General features: G+C 43.9%; 1 protein-coding gene across 10 annotated transcripts in view; it reads right to left on the bottom strand.

The window, feature by feature from the left end:
* Positions 1 to 17,252, bottom strand: part of ABCC12 (ATP binding cassette subfamily C member 12) — an 82,783-nt gene that overhangs the window by 48,902 nt on the left and 16,629 nt on the right. For 9 of the 10 annotated variants that reach the window (XR_009348842.1, XR_009348843.1, XR_009348844.1 and 6 more), the window contains exons 2-9: positions 15,921 to 16,087; positions 12,729 to 12,884; positions 10,277 to 10,424; positions 9,754 to 9,987; positions 7,996 to 8,169; positions 7,390 to 7,537; positions 4,083 to 4,231; positions 1,542 to 1,649 (exon numbers count right to left, since the gene is read on the bottom strand). Coding sequence is in view for 6 of the 10 variants with exons in the window: in XM_059153001.1 (XP_059008984.1) it covers positions 1,542 to 1,649; positions 4,083 to 4,231; positions 7,390 to 7,537; positions 7,996 to 8,169; positions 9,754 to 9,987; positions 10,277 to 10,424; positions 12,729 to 12,884; positions 15,921 to 16,039 (1,236 nt within the window). In the remaining 4 variants the exon portion in view is untranslated. The remainder of the gene's footprint in view (positions 1 to 1,541; positions 1,650 to 4,082; positions 4,232 to 7,389; positions 7,538 to 7,995; positions 8,170 to 9,753; positions 9,988 to 10,276; positions 10,425 to 12,728; positions 12,885 to 15,920; positions 16,088 to 17,252) is intronic. The other variant, XM_059153004.1, reaches the window with a different exon arrangement.

Raw genomic sequence — 17,252 nt, 5'->3', positions numbered from 1 at the left:
GAACATAATTAGACATTTCATGGAAATGTAACAAGAACAAAACACTGTAACTTCCAGAGAAGGGAACTCTACTCCCCATCCTGAAGGCCATGTATTTGAGCCAAAGCTGAATCTGTATAGGTGCTGTACAGGCAAAGATGAGGGAGGGAAGAGGAGATGGAAACTTTTTAACAGAGTACATTGCATTAGTAAAGGCAAGGAAGCATGCAACACCACAGTTTATTGGGGGTGGGGGCATGAAACAACCAATTCAGGGTTATGACAGAGCTCAAGATAGGAAGGGTATAGGAAATCAGGTGGAGACATAGCTAAGGACCTGCTGATGGAAGGCCCAGTCTCAGTCCTAGAGAGAACAAGGACTCAAGGTTTTCAAGCAGGTGAATATCAGTGGTCAGACCAATATTTTAACAGCTCTCGGGGGGCTGAGTGTGATATGGATTTAAGGAGAACAATAAGGGAAAAAGAAGATAGGTTCCTAAGTCACTGTGTTGATTCAGAGGAGAGATGATAAGGTCTTGAATGATCGTGATGGCAGTAGGGACAGAGGAAAAGTTGAGAAGTCAAGAAATAGCACTATTCCTCTAGTCTAAGACATCTGATATAATATATAGCATCAATATGATGGTGTTCATGCTTCTGTTTTGTTCAAGAAGTGATGAGTCAACAGTGCCACCTTCCAACCCAGTCTTACAAACAGCACTCTTAAAATTGAGGAAATACAGTGAGCAAAAGGCGACCCAACAGGGCTCTTGATTAGTTGAATGTAGATAGTAAGGGAGAAGAGGGATGAATAAAGGCACCTCAGATGCCTAAGAGGACTTCCAAATTGCTGGCCTGAGTGAAAAAAAAAAAAAATTATTCAATTAATTCACACATGTCTGGAACACCCTCCTCCTTTTCCTTCCCTTGCCTGAACTTCAAAACCACTTTATACACCCTTTACACAGGTCATGTATCCTTAGTGCATACATCAGTTCCTGGGATACCTGGTCCTTCAGTAGTCTGGGAGGCTCTTGAGAGTAAAGGCTCTCTCTTCCTCTTATTTTCATTTACCACAATGCCTTATATACAGGAAGGACACAGTAGATCTCTGATGACTGACTGACTGACTGAATGAATGAATAAAGTAACTAAATATATAGATGTGGTGCCCCACCACCCTCTTTATCCCTACCCTCACCACACCCATCATAGGACAAACCAGGAAGGTAAACGGGAGGAGGATGGCTCAGTGCAAACTTAGCCCCATTCCTGGGACAACTTAAGATTTATAGCTTGGAAAAAGAGGTTCAGGAACATCATCTCTATGTATGGATATTCTATTTCATTTTTACTAAAAGGGCAGACCACCTTATCAAGCTCTCCTTGCATATCCTTTGATGCACATTTATTGATCCAACCCTGAATGCAGGGTCTTCTTCCGATGTTCTTCAAACCAGTGACCCAGCCCTCCAATGGACTGACACAGCTTCCCCATATCTGAGAATTTTCCCACCCAAAAGTGAGATCTCTCTTCCCTACTCACCCAGCATTAGTTATACCTTCATTCTCCTCAGAGAGACATTGGCTTCGGCCATGGCTTTGACAGAGAAAGGCAAGATTGCAATCGAAAACTTCATTACATTAAACATGGCAATCACACTAAACACCTTAAGAACAAAAGAGAAGTATAGGGTTTAGGATGAGATGTTGCCTTGGCTCTGAATCATTATATCTCTGGGAATTATATTTGTCGAGATGAAAAATAATGGCACAGTTGGAGTTTTTACAAGAACATTTTTTTTCCTCATTTCATGGCTCACAAATCATGGGCTGGCAAATTAGGGATAACAATATCTTAATCTCTTTTGCTCTGGATTTTCATCAGAATGCTGGGAGATGTATCCCTTGTCTCTGCCAGTACAGAGAGGATCGTGTCCAAGGAAGTCCTCTAAATGAATGTGTTTTGAAGTCTCCATCCACGTCTTTACAAGGCCTAGACCATTCACCCAAAACCCCATGGACTGTCCTAAGTTAACGTCTTTTTCCAGTTTCTTCAAAGGCCTCTGGCCCTTCACATCTAGATTTATTTCTGGTGTTTAAATATCCATACCATATTCAGCCCCAAAATGAAGGCAGAAGTTTCCTGGAAGGACCAGTTGGCCCATGCTGGCGGGTGGAGAGTGACTTCGGGTTCTCCTGCCCCTGGGGTCTGGCCTCCACACGCTTACCACATGTCTGAGACAAACTTGAAAGCCTCTGTTCAACTGCCATTCCCAAAAAATCACCTCCCCTCCTTACTGAGACCTTTCTCCCTGAGCCCTGCCTGGTAGGTGGTTAACATCATTCAGCCTCAGTGAAGATAAGTTTCCTCACTCCACCAGTACCCCAGGGGTGCATGATCTCATCTCTCAGATTTCATCTTCTCACCTGTCCAATTTGTAATGAACAACTTCTCCCCTAACCACCCATTTAAGGAATTAGTAACACAGCTTCCATCAACAAATCCAGAGTGATCCTTCCTGCTGTTGTATGGGCCCCATGGACAGAGCCCTGGGCTTCAACTAGTCCTCAGTAGTTCTGTAAGGGCACAATGAAGAATGCTGTCTTTATCACATCTGGTCCCAAATCCATCCCCAGAGAGAACTCAGCTCCCCTAAGTCCCCAAGCACTATCTTGGCTCAGAAAACCCAAGCCTTGGTTGACATAGCACTTGGGCTGCCTGACGTGAGCCAGCACCTGGGGGCTGACCTCCTCCTGATGTGGCCCTGACAGAAAAGACAAAGGATTCTGAATCTGAAGAAATATGTGCCTTGCATTTGGGAGAATTTGTTCTTGGCCTACATTTCTTCTAAATCATCATTTTAGAAAATATTAACCACGTGCACTCAATTTGGTTTTAAATTTGCTTGATGTATTGCTGGGGAAAGAATTCTTTGCCATCGTTTGGGATCATAGAACACAGTCACAATAATTGAAAAGCGTTCCGTTGAGGCTTTGGTATGGCATTACCATTCATTCTGGCTTCGGGTTCGTGGCTGAATTCAAGCCCCCAGAGTGTGTGAGTAAACTGCGTGTGAAGAACCCAAGAAAACGAAAAGCACATCACAAGAAACACGAGGAGGTTCTAGGACTGACAGTGCCACAACAGATGCCCCCTCAGCAGGAGCATCCTGCCTTCTCCACATCTCCGTTCCCCTCAAAATCTGTGATTTTTGGTGCAACTATTGCTCTGCGACCCCACTTGCTTATTTCATTCTCTCTCTCTCTTTCTCTCTCTTTTTCTTGTTTTTATTGCCCTTCCTCCATTCACTTACCCTTCAGACACTGGGTTTAATAACTCAGCTGTTTATTTCAGCCAGGAGCTGTTTCCCATCTAGCCCAGAGCTTCTTTACCTTTGAGTGCACAGACCCCCTTATTAAAAAAAAAAAAAAACCTGAGCATCTCACATTCATTCTAATTCTCCCTCGGAGGCTTTCAGCCCCAAATCGCCTGGCCTGGGTGAGCATCAGGCTAATAAGAACAACAAACACTTACACAGCATTTACAACGTACCAGGCGCTGTTCCACATGCCTTCTTTTATAGAACTCCTTCAGTCCTCACAACCACAGGGACTATTATAACCCCATTTGTAGATAATAAAACCAAGCAAGAGGGGTTCAATGAATTGCCTCTGTCATGGTAAAGTACCAGAGTTAGGATTTTGAAGAGGGGGATTCTGACCCTTGCATCTCCCAGTACCTACGACTCCTCACCAAGAGAACTCTCACAAACTTCCCTTTTTATAAAGCGTAGGAATAATTGTGAATAAGGCAGCCAAGTGCCCGTCTGCTTCCAGTTTTGTTTTCCAAATGTCAAATTGTGTTCCAACATTAACCACTACTCCTGCACTGAGTTAGACTGAACAAAAGTCTCTGTTGGGCTATCCCGGGTTCACCGCAGCCCAAGGACTTGTTTTTAAAAGTCAAGATAGAATTCTGGCCCTTCTGGGATTGGGTATTCTGTGCCAGTCCAGTCCCGGGCCTCTGCAGGCTGGGAGACACTTCACACATCTGCCAGTGCTACAGTGTGAAGGAAGCCAGTTCTGGAGATGGTTCTTACCACCGGGGCAGTGAGCCTGCGTCTGAGGAGGATGTGGCAGGTGAAGGTCAATACAATGGCTATTGTGGATGCAATGGGGGCCAGGGCTGAGTTTCCACTTTGGACGAATCCAGCTTTTTCCAGTAATTTCCTTTCCTGCTTCCTTATATCTGTAAATAGAGAACAGCCCATGATGGATTTATTTTGCGGCACTAAGAAATGTATTTACCCCTACCTGATCCTCCTGTAAAAGAGAATTTAGGATTCCTTCTGTGGAGTTTAAACTAGAGGAAGCGCAGAAAGTCCTGGGCGCAAACTGGGAATTCAGTGCATGTCCGCTGCCACATTGGATGGCTTCTGGGGTCTTTTCCAATTCTGATTCTGTGTCAGGAAGTCCTACACATGGATGCCGACAGGGGTTAGGCAAGTAATGTAAATGAAGGCAGTGGGCAGAGAGTAAGACCAGAGGGAAGGTGTGGAGTGTAGCAAAATGGGGACCACATGCCTCAGTGAAAGGGGCCACAACCTCTCAATGCAGGGCAGCCCAGGGTCACCAGACCTTTAGCTATTCCGAAGACTGGGGTCTGGAATTTTGTGGGACATCCTTCTCCTTGCAAATGTTGGGAACTGATTGGAAAGTTTCTAAATACTATAGAAACCAAATAAAACACATGTGCCAAGCCTGGAGACTGCCAGATTGGGGTTCCTGTCCTGTGTCTCAGGAACAACTACCAAAGCCCAAGAGCATTTCTCCCTTTCATGAGTCCAGATGGGGTCCATGCCTCCACGTTGCTCACAAGTTAAATTCAAGCCTCCTTCTCCTGGTGTTTAAAGTTCTTAACTCCAATTCTAGCCTCTTCCGCAAAAACCCTTTCACACTGGCATCATGGGGCCATCACGATTCTTACTGAGTGCTCGGCTGAGCACGGCATAATGTTCTCATTTGATCACTCTAATCACTGTGTGACAAGGGAAGAGCTATTATTATGCCCTCTGGCAGGACAGAAAAGCCTTCACAGGTTAAGTAACTTGCTTTTTAATTGGTCATGGTACAGCTGGAACCCAGTTCTACTACAGTCCGAAGTTTAGCTGTCCACATGCCCTTTACCTCTGCGATACCACCCACCTCCTTGTCCCCAAGCACATCCTCACATATCTACCTCGAGGCCTTTGTTCCTGCTGGGGGTCTTCCCCAGTTCTGTCTATGTCTGAATCCTTGCTATCATTCAAGGCCTTTCTAAAATGCCACTTTTGCCATAATGCTTCTCCTGATCTCTCCAATGGGATATGCTCAACCCCTCACCCTCCTGGAGCTTCTCTCCATTTCCTTTGTGACATTTTCCCCATTTCATCCTATGGTTAGTTCACGTGTTCACTCATTTAACAAATTTTAACCTGGATGTCTACTATTGATCAGGTGCTGCACTTGGTGTTGGACAGCATAGGAGTCAACAAGAGTCTCAGCTTTCTTTCCATTGGGGAGACAGACAATAGAGAAATAAACAAACAAATCCTGTCATTACTAATTTGTTGGGCGATATGAAAGAAATGAATAAGATGAAGTGATTAAAAGGAATTGGTAGAGAATGGGCCTGCTTAGAACTATAGTCAAGAAGGCCTCTTTGAGTCAGCAACATTGAGAGGCATCCCAAAGTCACCATCAAAATCTAGCACAAGAGCACTTCAGGCAGAAAGAACAGCAACTGCAAAGATCCTGAGGTATGAATGAGCATGGATGTTGTTCTAAAAAAAGACAGAAGGTTCTCATGGCCCAAGCGAATTATCAAGGGTTAGGACAAGATGTGATGAGATCAGAGAGGTCTTCTGGGGTCAGATCATGTTGGATCCAATAGGCCATAGAAAGGAATTTGGATTTATTATATTTTTAAAGACTTTATTTATTTATTTGACAGAGATCACAAGTAGGCAGAGAGGCAGGCAGAGGGGGAGGGGTTGCAGGCTCCCCACTGAGCAAAGAGCCCGATGCGGGGCTTGATCCCAAGACCCTGAGATCATGACCTGAGCTGAAGGCAGAGGCTTTAACCCACTGAGCCATCCAGGTGTCCCAAGGAATTTGGATTTAAATCAAAAGTCCTAAATTAGAATAATCTAAGTGTGATAAGAAGCCACTAAAGATTTTTCAGCAGGGAGGAACAGGATCTGACTGACATTTTTCAAAGGTCACAGTGGTTTCTGAGTACATAATGGATTTTAGGGGGAGGGAAGAAAGCAAATGTTGCATCTGGAAGTTCTTTCCATACTCCAAAAGGGAGAGAATATTGGCTTGCAATAGTGTGGCAGCAGAACGAAGAGAAGCAGATTCCAGACATATTCTAGAGGCAGAGCCAAAAACTTACAGCTACTGTTGAGCTTAGTTAACTCATTGTTCCTTCATCCCAGAAGCAGGAACCCTTTTTCTTATAATTCTATGTAGCTCCCATGACCTTGCACATAGCAGGAAGCTGATAAATATTTATTGAGTTAAACTGACTCGAATTAAAATGAGTTGAATTAAATCGAACTAAGTCAAATGGAATCCAGTTTAATCAAATCACTGTACTAAAGTGAGTTCAAGGTGTAAGGGAAGTATTTCTGGGTCTTCAAGGAATGTTCCAAAGGGTTGCCAGTGTCCCAAACTGCAGCATTTCCTTGGGCAATCTCAGAAGCAAGTTTTCTAAAACCACTCCCTAAAACACAGAGACACAGCTTCAGGGCCAATTACATGCTGATCTAAAAGTGTAATTGTAGATCCAGAGAGTCAATTGTAACAGTGGTTCAGACCATTAACCGGCCAACCACCTGAGTCTATGTCAGCAATTATGTAAATGTTCCTGCAATTAGATTTGCATTTATATTTGATTGTAATGGCTTAATATCATCTTTTTTAAAAAGCTATGTATGTGTCCTCATATCTGTGCAAGGAATGTCAAGTCAGGGGGTCATCCAATCATCATGATGTTGCTGCAGGCAAGGAGATATATATACATAAGCTCGAGTATGTGCCTGTGTATGTGTATACATCTTCTAAGTCAAGGGAATAGATAGCTCTTCTCTTCATAATGTTTTAGTGGATTACTTTTGTGAAAGGTAACTGGCATGCCTTCATAAAGGCTAGACCTTATGTCTCTCACCTGTTGAGGACTTGGGTTCACCAGAACAGATGCCTGGGTCTATTAAAACCTCTGTAATCCTTTGAAAAGCCTGCAAAGCAGCTCAAGGGGTCCCCACGGCCCCCTTTCTGGAATGCCTGGCCCCAGGAACCTTAAAAACACTTTGGAAGAGCACATTCTACAGAGTAAGTGGTTCTTCAAGCACCAGCACGTCCTACCTTGAATGGTATTGGTAAAAGATTTTTCCCAGGCGTACATTTTAATCAGCTTTATGCAGGTCAGAAACTCATTCATTGTCTGAACTCGCTTGTCTGTCACCGAAATTGCTGATCGTCGGAAAGCTGAATTGAGCTTAGCCATAAACATCTGAAATCAAGGTACAAACAGTGTTCAGAGAGAATTGCTGAATTGCAGTTGGCCTAAAAATCCAGGGATCAGAGTATAAGTGCCAGGAGAAGTTCAAAGGGAAGTTGGGCTAAGATTCTCAGCCATCCTTCCCTCGAGTTGTGGCAGCCGATGTGAACCAGGGGACAACACTGAAGATCAAGCAGGTGATACAAATACATGAGTTATTAGGATGCAAACAGAGTGTTGGGGACTTTGACAAACTGGAAAACATGCCTTTCTCCCCTAGGGCATTCAAATTCAAGTTCTTAAAAATAAAATACACTGTGCCAAGAAAAGAAAGCACATTCGTGAACACAAAGTGAGGGCACAGGCTTCAGGTTCCTGCCCTGGAAATGAAACCTTCTATTTAATTCAGTGAGAACATGTGTGCAAAATGCAAGCATACAGAGGTTACAGTTGCAAAGATCTGCCATTACCTGGATGGGGATGAATACGATGTACACAGATATCCCGATGAGGGCTGTGGGGCCCAGAATGAAAAAAGCATACACTGCACAAACAGCCATTAGGATAGGGATGGTGGCTGGCAAGGGACAAAACAAGGCAGCTTCAAACAAGGAATAACTATCATTTGATAGTATATTGAGCACCTGGAAAGAAAGCACATGGAATCAGGCTTTGGAAGCATCACCCAAACATCTCCTCAAGTGAGAAGAGAAGGAAAGAAGAAACTGCTTTAAGAGGGAGGGGTATTGCCAAGGGACAAACATGATGAATTTTGTGGCTCTCATGCTGATCTGATTTTGGAGAGGCCAGTATTTTAGGACTGAGAGTCCCAATGAAGAAAGACATAAGAGTAATAGATATTATCATCTCAGAGCAAGCTGGAGAAATGGCTAGCTGCCTACCCTTTATCTATCTCTCCTTCTTCCTGCTTTATTCAGAGCACGAATGCGCCCAGCTAAAAAACTACATTTTTTAGTCTCCTTTGTGGAAAGAGTACGGCCATGTGATTATGTCAAGGACAATGAGATAGATAAAAGCCAAAAGTGTCGAATGGGAGTTTGGAAATGCATTCTGAAAGGGAACGAACTCAACTTAGAGGACATCTATCCTTATTCTTTCCTCCTTCCTTTTACCAGCTATCTGAAACATGACTAGCATGACTGGACCTCCAGCATCCACCCTAAACCATTATGGGAGTCATGCACTAGGATAGTGACAAAGAAAAGAAGATCCAGAAATCCCCGTACCAGCTCTGAATTGTTCTCTTCCACACTCCTTTTGCAAAATGTGAAATAAATTCATCTTGCTTAATCTACTGTTACTTTATATTTTCTGGTTCTATGCAACCAAGTTCATCTTAACTGATGCAGGATACTTTGGACATAATGAAAGAGCAACTGTAAGACAAAGGCAAATCTTCTCCCTTACTTCGTGCCACATGGAGTTCCCTTGACTAGGGAAATTTTATTGTGTAAATGGTGAGGATTTTATTGCTAAGGTTCAAAGGCTTAAGAAAATATAAATTCAGGGCACCTGGGTGGCTCAATCAGTTGTGTCCAACTCTTGTTTTTGGCTCAAGTCATGATCTAAAGGTTGTGAGATCGAGCCCCATGTCAGGCTGTGCACTGGGTGTGGAGCCTGCTTGATATTCACTCTCTCCATCTGTCCCTCTCTCTGACCCTCTCTCTTTCTCCTACTCGAAGAGAAGAGAACAGAAGAGAAGAGAAGAGAGAGAGAGAGGAAGGAAGGAAGAAAGGAAGGAAGGAAGGAAGGAAGAAAAGAAAGAAGGAAAGAGAAAAAGGGAAAGTATAAGTTCTGAAGTCCAGTAGGCATAGTCTTTATTATGGCTTTGGTACCCCAAACTCTACACAATCAGAATTACTGGATCAATGCCTCACTCATTTTTTTAAATGCCTGTGGTGTATCCCATACTGCCTCAGTGTCCCTTTTGACACTCAAAGGGATTGAATGATGTCATCCCCCAGCCCTGAGTCAGCTGGAACAAGAAAGCCTTTCCAAATTCTCCAGCTTGAATGGAGCCCTCCTTTCACTAAATTCCTCTGGTGTTTTGAGTCTCTCTCATCTCATTTAGCATAGAAATAGGGTATAATGGGCAGGACATTGGACAAAAAAAAAGAAGGCATATGCACCATCCAGGAAGCACATTTCACTCATATTCAGAAAAGCCAGGATTTAATTTTCTAAAATGAAACTCTGGACCTGCTTACCTCACCAACAGAGATGTGTGCCAGCGTCTTGAAGGACACCAGGTTTTCGAAAACCAAAGTGGAGACAGCCACCTTCAGCCGGATTGCTGTGCGGTAATTTATGGCCCAGGCAAGGGCCCAAAAGAGCACTTTGGTAAACTCAGTAGCAAAAAGGGCTATGCACAGGCCAATGCCAGCCCAGACATTCCTAGAAATGCTCTCGGTATGTTGGAGGATTTGGTGAATGAGAACCGTCTGCAAAACAGCACAATGGAGAGAGAAGAGGGCCACTGGGGGTTGAGGTTTGTATAGGAAGCCTCAGATAATGTCGGCAAGCTGACTTTATGAGGCAAACTTTTTAATTAATTTCAGTGGCGGCTGCTGTGCTTGACAAGGATTAGCTTTATGAAAATTTGCCCCCAAGGAGCTCAAAGATAATGACAATGTACTAAACCCACCAGCTCGTAGAGAAAGCAACTAATGACATTCTTTGCCAGACTAGGGACCTGTTTGACAAGGCAGGGGAAGGGCCACCCCCACTCACCGGCCCTATGGCTGCCATGATCACACACAGGATGTTGGCCACAATATCCATCAAAACACGTGTCCTCTGGAATTTCCAGACTACTCGGCCCAGAGAGGCTTGCTCAGGACCCACTTTTTCTACCTCTTCATCCCAAAGGATTCGAAATCTGTGATGAAAGAACAGGAAGAAGGAAAGGGACTTACATTTCCATTTGCTGTTTGAAACTACTTGGAGGGACAAACCTCTCAAAGGTGCTCAACACAGCCCTCATCCCTGGCCGTGGTCGCTCTACAGAAGCAGCTCTGATTCTCTCTTCTTCCTTTCTAGGGCAGATGGGATACAGGAGGGGCAGGAGGGCAAAGCCTCGGCACAAGCACCAGCTGGTACCTGGCACTTGGGCACTTTCCAGGCCTTCATTTCCTGCTCCTACTGCCCATCTCTGGCACAATACCAGTTCTGATTAAAAAAAAAAAAAAAAAAAAAAGACAGAGGCAACAGAAGCATGACAAGAGTAGTCTTCCCCAGAACAGGGAGGAGTTAGTCCATTTCAAAGATCTGAAAGAAGGCAAGTGTGACAAGAGTGTGGTGAAGGAGGAGACAGGCTGACATGACACTGGGAGGAGAGGCAAAGCCAAATCCCGTGGGACCTCATAGTTCTCAGAAAGGAGTTTAGGTTTATTTTCTGGAGCAAAGGAAGCCATTGCAGGTTTTTAAGCCTAAGTGATAAGATCATTTTACATATCTAAAACAACATTCAGGTTGGTGTGAGAATAGTGGGTTATAGGGGGAACAAGAGCAAAAGCAGGGGGACCATAGCAGGAGACTGTTGACAACCAGGGGAGAAGTGGTGGTGGTTTGACACTGGCTTTAAGGGACGTGCGCTTGAGAAAGAATGGACAGAGACAACGGGACATACTGATGAACTAGATGTGAAAGAAAGGGGAGGGAGGATCAGGGACCCCAATTTTCTGGCTCAACCAATGGTGTGAATGGAGTTTGTCAAGAAGAAGAGAAGAGCATCGTCAGGTTGGGGCCCAGAAGAAAGCAGCTTTAGATACAAGACATTTATGAGTCATGCAAGTCCAGCTGTCCAGTTGGATGCGGGACATATGAATTCAGAGTCTGGAAGAGAGGTGTGGACTGAAGGGGCATAATATTAAAAGGTTGTATTTGGTGTTGAGTCTTTGCAAGGGATAAACTCACCGAGGAAAAGGCATAGCATGGAAGAGAAGAGGACCCAAGTTGATGTTGGGTAGATAGAAGGAAACATTAAAAACAGAAAGAGAAGTTCAGACCAGAGAAGTAGAAGGAAAATCCAATACTCCACAGGCACTGGTCCCGCTCTTCTTCTCTGATCTCACTGGCAACTTTCTCTGGACTATAGATATGGGAAATTACCATTGAATGAGATATCTGCAACACATGGGTGAGGAGAAGCACAACTGTAGAAACAATTGCAAGACCATGATTAAAATTCCCAGTCCTTTAAGTACATACTCCAGACTCTACTTTGCACTTTACCACATGTGGCCAAAGATAGGAAGACTCCCAAAAGAAACAAGTGCAAAAAAGTCTTAGAGAAGTTCCCCCATTGTTTAAGACATTATGATTCATCACAACCTCAAAGGCCAAAGGAGCTGGGAGAAAGAATGAAGTTAATGTCTTTATCCTTATGGTGACATGGAAAAATCTTTATAAATGCTTTCTGAAAATAGCAAAATGGTCAACCATTCTATAACACTTCACTTTGTTTAAAGAAAAAAAAAATGACATGTAAATGGGAGGAAGAAGAGGTACTGATCCACAGAAGATGGTACAAAAGGGTATGCTTAATTAGAGTAGAAAAAATTCTGGACAGATCAACATAAACGTTTAACAATGCTGATCTCTGAGTAGCAGAGCAGGAGTACAGTAGGGATACTCTCATGGCTTAAATGTCTGTTGCTTTAACATTTTTAGAATTAATACGAATTAGGTTGAACCGATGACATTTACATTTTTTGCAAGTCAAAACTGTCAAATATTAGCAGTTTCATTTGGCTCAACTTAAACAAATTTTACAATACAAAAGCCCAATAATGATTTTTAAAGTTAAGCAAAACATGATGCCTGGAGCTGCACTCAGCAGCAGCCCAGGTGGGTCTAGCCAGCACAGTGCAAAGTGAAATTCTGGCCGCCTTCGTCCCGATGTAGGGCTTCTATAAATCAGCGACAACCCAGCTCCTAAGCCTTAGGCTGTAACTCACAAACAATCCTTCTTCCACACCATCTTTCCCCAGTCCTCACCTCCCCAGAGACTGGGTCAATAAATTTAGTCAGCTCAACTCATGTTTCAGGGAGCACCCATCAAAAAGGGCCCCCAAGGACCTGGAGGTCCTTCCATACCCGGGAAAGGAGATCACTCAAAGGGCACATGGGCCCCTGTATAGGATGGGCTCCTCTCCTGAGGTGACCCACAGAATCCTGGTACCTTTTGGCATTGGTGTCCGATGAGTCATATGGTGACAGCGGGGGCAGGGTATCCACAGTCAATGTGTGCTTGTAGCCCCTAACCATCACTGGTGTGATCCAGGAAAACGTAGCAAAGGAGAGCAGTCCTGCATCATCCACAGGGTTGGGTGCCAGCCTAAGACAAATGAGACACTGTGTGTTCCAGGGCATAGAGGTTATTGCCCTGAGTCCCTAGTTTGAGCTCTTAACTGTAATAATAATCACAGCCACACTTAGAAGCCATGATTCCCACCCATTAGCCATTTGAGCAATGGCGTGTGCTCGGACCCGCTCATATCAGTCCGTGATAACTGATTTTAAGATTTTTAGGAGTTTTGCAAATTAGTTGCTAAACATGGCCAGTATTAAAAATTACTTAATTTTAAATAAATTGTCTTAAGGACAAAGGTAAGTACTTGAAACTCATCACTTCTTAATTATTTTACTAGATTTGGCTAGTATGTATGGTCTTTAGATTCTATAAATCTGTTGCATCTATACAGTAGAAATACAATGGAACAGGGTGCTATGCACATCTCTTCCCAACTTGGCATTCAATGACATCACATTGTCTTGAAATCAGCCACGGTAGGCCGTAAGAACTGATAAGTGCTACCCACCATGGAATTTTTTTAGTGAGCCAGTGCTCAAACCTCACAACCAACCCATGGGAACGAAGGCACCTGACCCATTTGTCATGAGGAAATGAAGATCGGGAAGCTGATTATCAGAGGCTGAAGTGCATGTCTTGTGCTCCCAGGAGGATGGGGAAGGTACAGAGCTGGGCATGACACCATGGCGATGAAGCAGGGAGGCTACCTAGGCAGGCACATGCTGGAGGCAAACTCATGGTTCTGCAGACCAGGAGGATGGAATGAATTAAAGCATTTAAAGTGCTTTGGCTGCGTAAATACCAGCTAGCAGATTAAAAAAAAAAAAAAAAAAGAGGGCAGAGGAGGGGCAAGGAGGAGAAGAAAGAAGAAATGGAAGAAGGCAGAAGGAAAAGGAGGAAAAGGAAGTAAAAAGAAAAGGAGGAGAAAGAGTAAACAGTTGAGGAGAAGGAAGAGAAGAAAAGAGGAAGAGGAAGAGGTAATGAAGGAGGAGAAGACCTTGGTTTTGCCCTTGCAAAATTAACCAATTAACCACCTAAGACAGAATAAAGTCAGAGACATGGAGCAATATCTACTGATTACTAAGCCATGAGTATATTCTGGACCCTGTAAGGGCTTTATACTTGTAGCAGATGCTGCCAGGATGCCGTGGGTCACAGACGCTTGGCTCAAGCTGACAACATCCCGTCTTCAATGTGAGCTATGCCCCCTTTTCACCACCTGTTTCAGTGCCTTCTCAGGAGCATAAGTGCAGCCCAGAATTGCAGGGCACTGATGCCTCCAGGGGCAAATCTTAACAAATGGGGAATATAGGAGCCCATGGACAAATGCACCCTCCTATCCTTTGGGTGGAAAATTGTACACTTTCCCAGGAAGACCTAGTAGAATCCAGCCCCTATTCCTACAGCAGTGACACTGATGACACCATGTTGTCCTTCCCTGACCCACTTCCCCTAAATCCTCCCTCCTGCTTCCTGGGATCACATCCTGAATGAGCTACCTGCATCCAAGTTCTTAGCTCAGACTCTGATTTTGGAGAACTCAAGCTAAGAGAATATTAACAATGTACCATGTACCTGGCACATGGTAAAACTTTCTAAAAGGTGGCTTTTATGATACAGTCATACATTACTTCATAGAATCATTACAACAAATCATTGGAATGGACAGAAGGAGGGAATAATGACACCATTTTGTAGGCAAGAACATAGTGGCACAGAGAAGTTAAAGTCCTTGGCCTTAGAGTTGAAAATCTTAGAGTTGAAAAGTGGTGGAGCAATGATTCAAACCCACTCCTTGCTGACTCCAAGGTCCCCATCATTTTCTTAAGCTCTACACCACATTGCCTCTCCACAAAACAATTATAGCTCAGCCAAAACAGTGGGTAGTTAGTGCTTTCCTGCCTGGGGCTAGTTATGGTAGCCTATTCCCTCACCTTTCAACCTTCACCTCTCCCCTCAGAGGGCTCAAGGTGCGTCTTCGGTCCAGAGATTCTAGAAAAGAGCAATGCTGTGTCACCTCACTATAGAGATGCCACTTGGCCTTCTGATGTTCAGAGGACTGGACATAAGGGCCTTTTCCATGCAGAAAAGGCAGCATTTTATGATATTGTGACTAGTATAATATTAATAATATCACATCATATCATGTTAGAGTTAAGCTTGTGAGCTTGAAAGTCAAGCTACATGTGTTTCTATCCTGCAGTTCATACATGACCTAATTCTCTCTCCCCATCTGTATAACAGCCCTTTGGATTGTGAGCTTGCAACTGCTTCCATCAGTAGGTCCAGTCTATTTCTCCACTCCTAGAATCTGAGCTGACTTGTTCCTCAATTTGGTCAATAGAATGCTGTGAAAGAAATGGTGTGCCAGTTCTGAACTTGAATCTCAAGAAACCCTATATGCTTCAACTCATCCTTTTGGCAGTCTGCTCTCATACTAAGTGATCAAGCCCAGGATACCCTGATGGGAATTGATAGCCCATATGGCCCACTTGTTCCTATTGTCCCAGTCAGCAGCCACCTTGCCGACGGGAATATTTATAAGTAAGCCTACTCAAGACCAGATCAATCACCCACGTAAGCCCAGCCCAAGTTGCTGAACAAACCATAAAGTTGTATGCTAACTAAATGGCAATTGTTTTAGCATTCTAAGTGTTAACAGTTAGAAAGTTTGTGTGTTACAGAAAAAAAAGCTACCTGGTGAACTTTCAGCAAGTTACTTAACTTCTCTGTGCCTCATTTGCCCGCCCATCAGATAAAGATAATAATACCTCCATGGTGGCTGGGAAGAGCAAATGAGACCATGTTTGTAAAGTACTTGGACAGGTCCTGGCACAATGAAAGCTTTCCTTAAACACTAGCTAATGTTCTCTCAGCAAAGGATAACAGGAGTGGCTAATGGATGGATGGATGGATGGATGGATGGATGGAAGACACAAAGACAAGAGAATACAGAGCAGCAGCATGGGGAGCAGGGCCAGAGCCTACTCTCCTGATAGGTTAGAAACTAATTCTGGAGGTTCTCCCCCGGCCCTCCATCCAATCCTCCTCCTGGCTTACCTTGCATAGGGTCTCACCGGGATCATGGTTTTTAGGCTGGAGTCATATCTTTCTATAAAGGTTCTCCGCTGGCCTCGCCGATCCAGATCTGAGATAAGGTAGGGGCCTTCACCCACCATCCTGATGGCAGCCTGGAGCCCTGGCCTATTGGCCTAGGGACACTTTCACTATATAGCAGAAAGATGAGGAAGGTTACTGAGAAATGAGGACACTCTGAAATGGGTTCAGGCATTCCACCCATACTCTACCCAGATCAGCTTCCTTGCTCCAACCCATTAGACAGTTTCACCAATTAGCTTTCTACATTTATGGGTCAGGTGGGGGTGGAGGGTGAGGTGTGGCCAGAAACCCTGCCACATCCTTCAGTTCCACTTTGAGGTTTCCTTATTAGCCAGGACATTCTGTGCCTCTTCTTTTCCATTTTGGGTTGACTGGGACAAAAAAAGGCTATCATGGATTGTCTGTTGGGAGTTAGTCTGTGACCAGCCCTGAATCCCAGACCAACAAAAGAGCTCCAGGAAGGTATGTTTGCTGTCACACAAATTTGCTTCACAAAGAGTGAAGTTTGTCTCACACACCTCTTTTTCTTCCGGCTTCTTGTGTGTCCACACTGCCTTATACCCAAGGGCTAGAGACTTCAAATGAGACTACCTCTCAGGACAGGGCACATCTGGACAAACCCACATTCCCCCCCTCCACTTCTGGGACCACTGTCCCTAAGGAAAACCAACAATCTATGTGGAGATAACACTTTTTGGAGTGCCTGTCCAGTCCATAAACCAACCACCCCATTCACCAATCACCTAAACCTAATGAATAGAGAATAATCCTTGAAGGTTTGCCTATTCCTGGTTTCAGTCCTTTCCTGAATGAAACCCCAGCTCTATTCTTCCCCTAGGATTCCATAAAATCTCCCTCCCTATAAGCTAGAGATGAATTCTCCCTTTTTACCCAAATTATCTTAAGTTGTTTTTTGTCATTTACCACCAGAGGCCTCACCACTAATACATGTATATGTATATATATACATACACATACACATATGTGTGTGTGTGTATACATACACACTCATACATGGGGTTGCCATTCCCATGAATTTTCTCAGGAAGTTTTCATGGCTAGAAACATCAAATAAACCAATTCCTATCAAGGTTTTAATGACTGACAATCAAATGACAGAGTTAGAAATGTTCTCAGATTCAATATTTTACAAACTCTTCATTACACAGAAGAAGAAATGAAGACCAAAAGAAGGGAAAAGACTTACTCAAGAATATATGGTAGTGATACTAGCATCATGGATGAATAAAACAACTTTTGTTTGTGTCTCTC

Source organism: Mustela lutreola, chromosome 16 (genome assembly GCF_030435805.1).
Source record: "Mustela lutreola isolate mMusLut2 chromosome 16, mMusLut2.pri, whole genome shotgun sequence".
Taxonomy (NCBI): domain Eukaryota; kingdom Metazoa; phylum Chordata; class Mammalia; order Carnivora; family Mustelidae; genus Mustela; species Mustela lutreola.
Note: the sequence above shows the minus strand (reverse complement) of the source record. Positions and strands in the feature narration are given on the sequence as shown.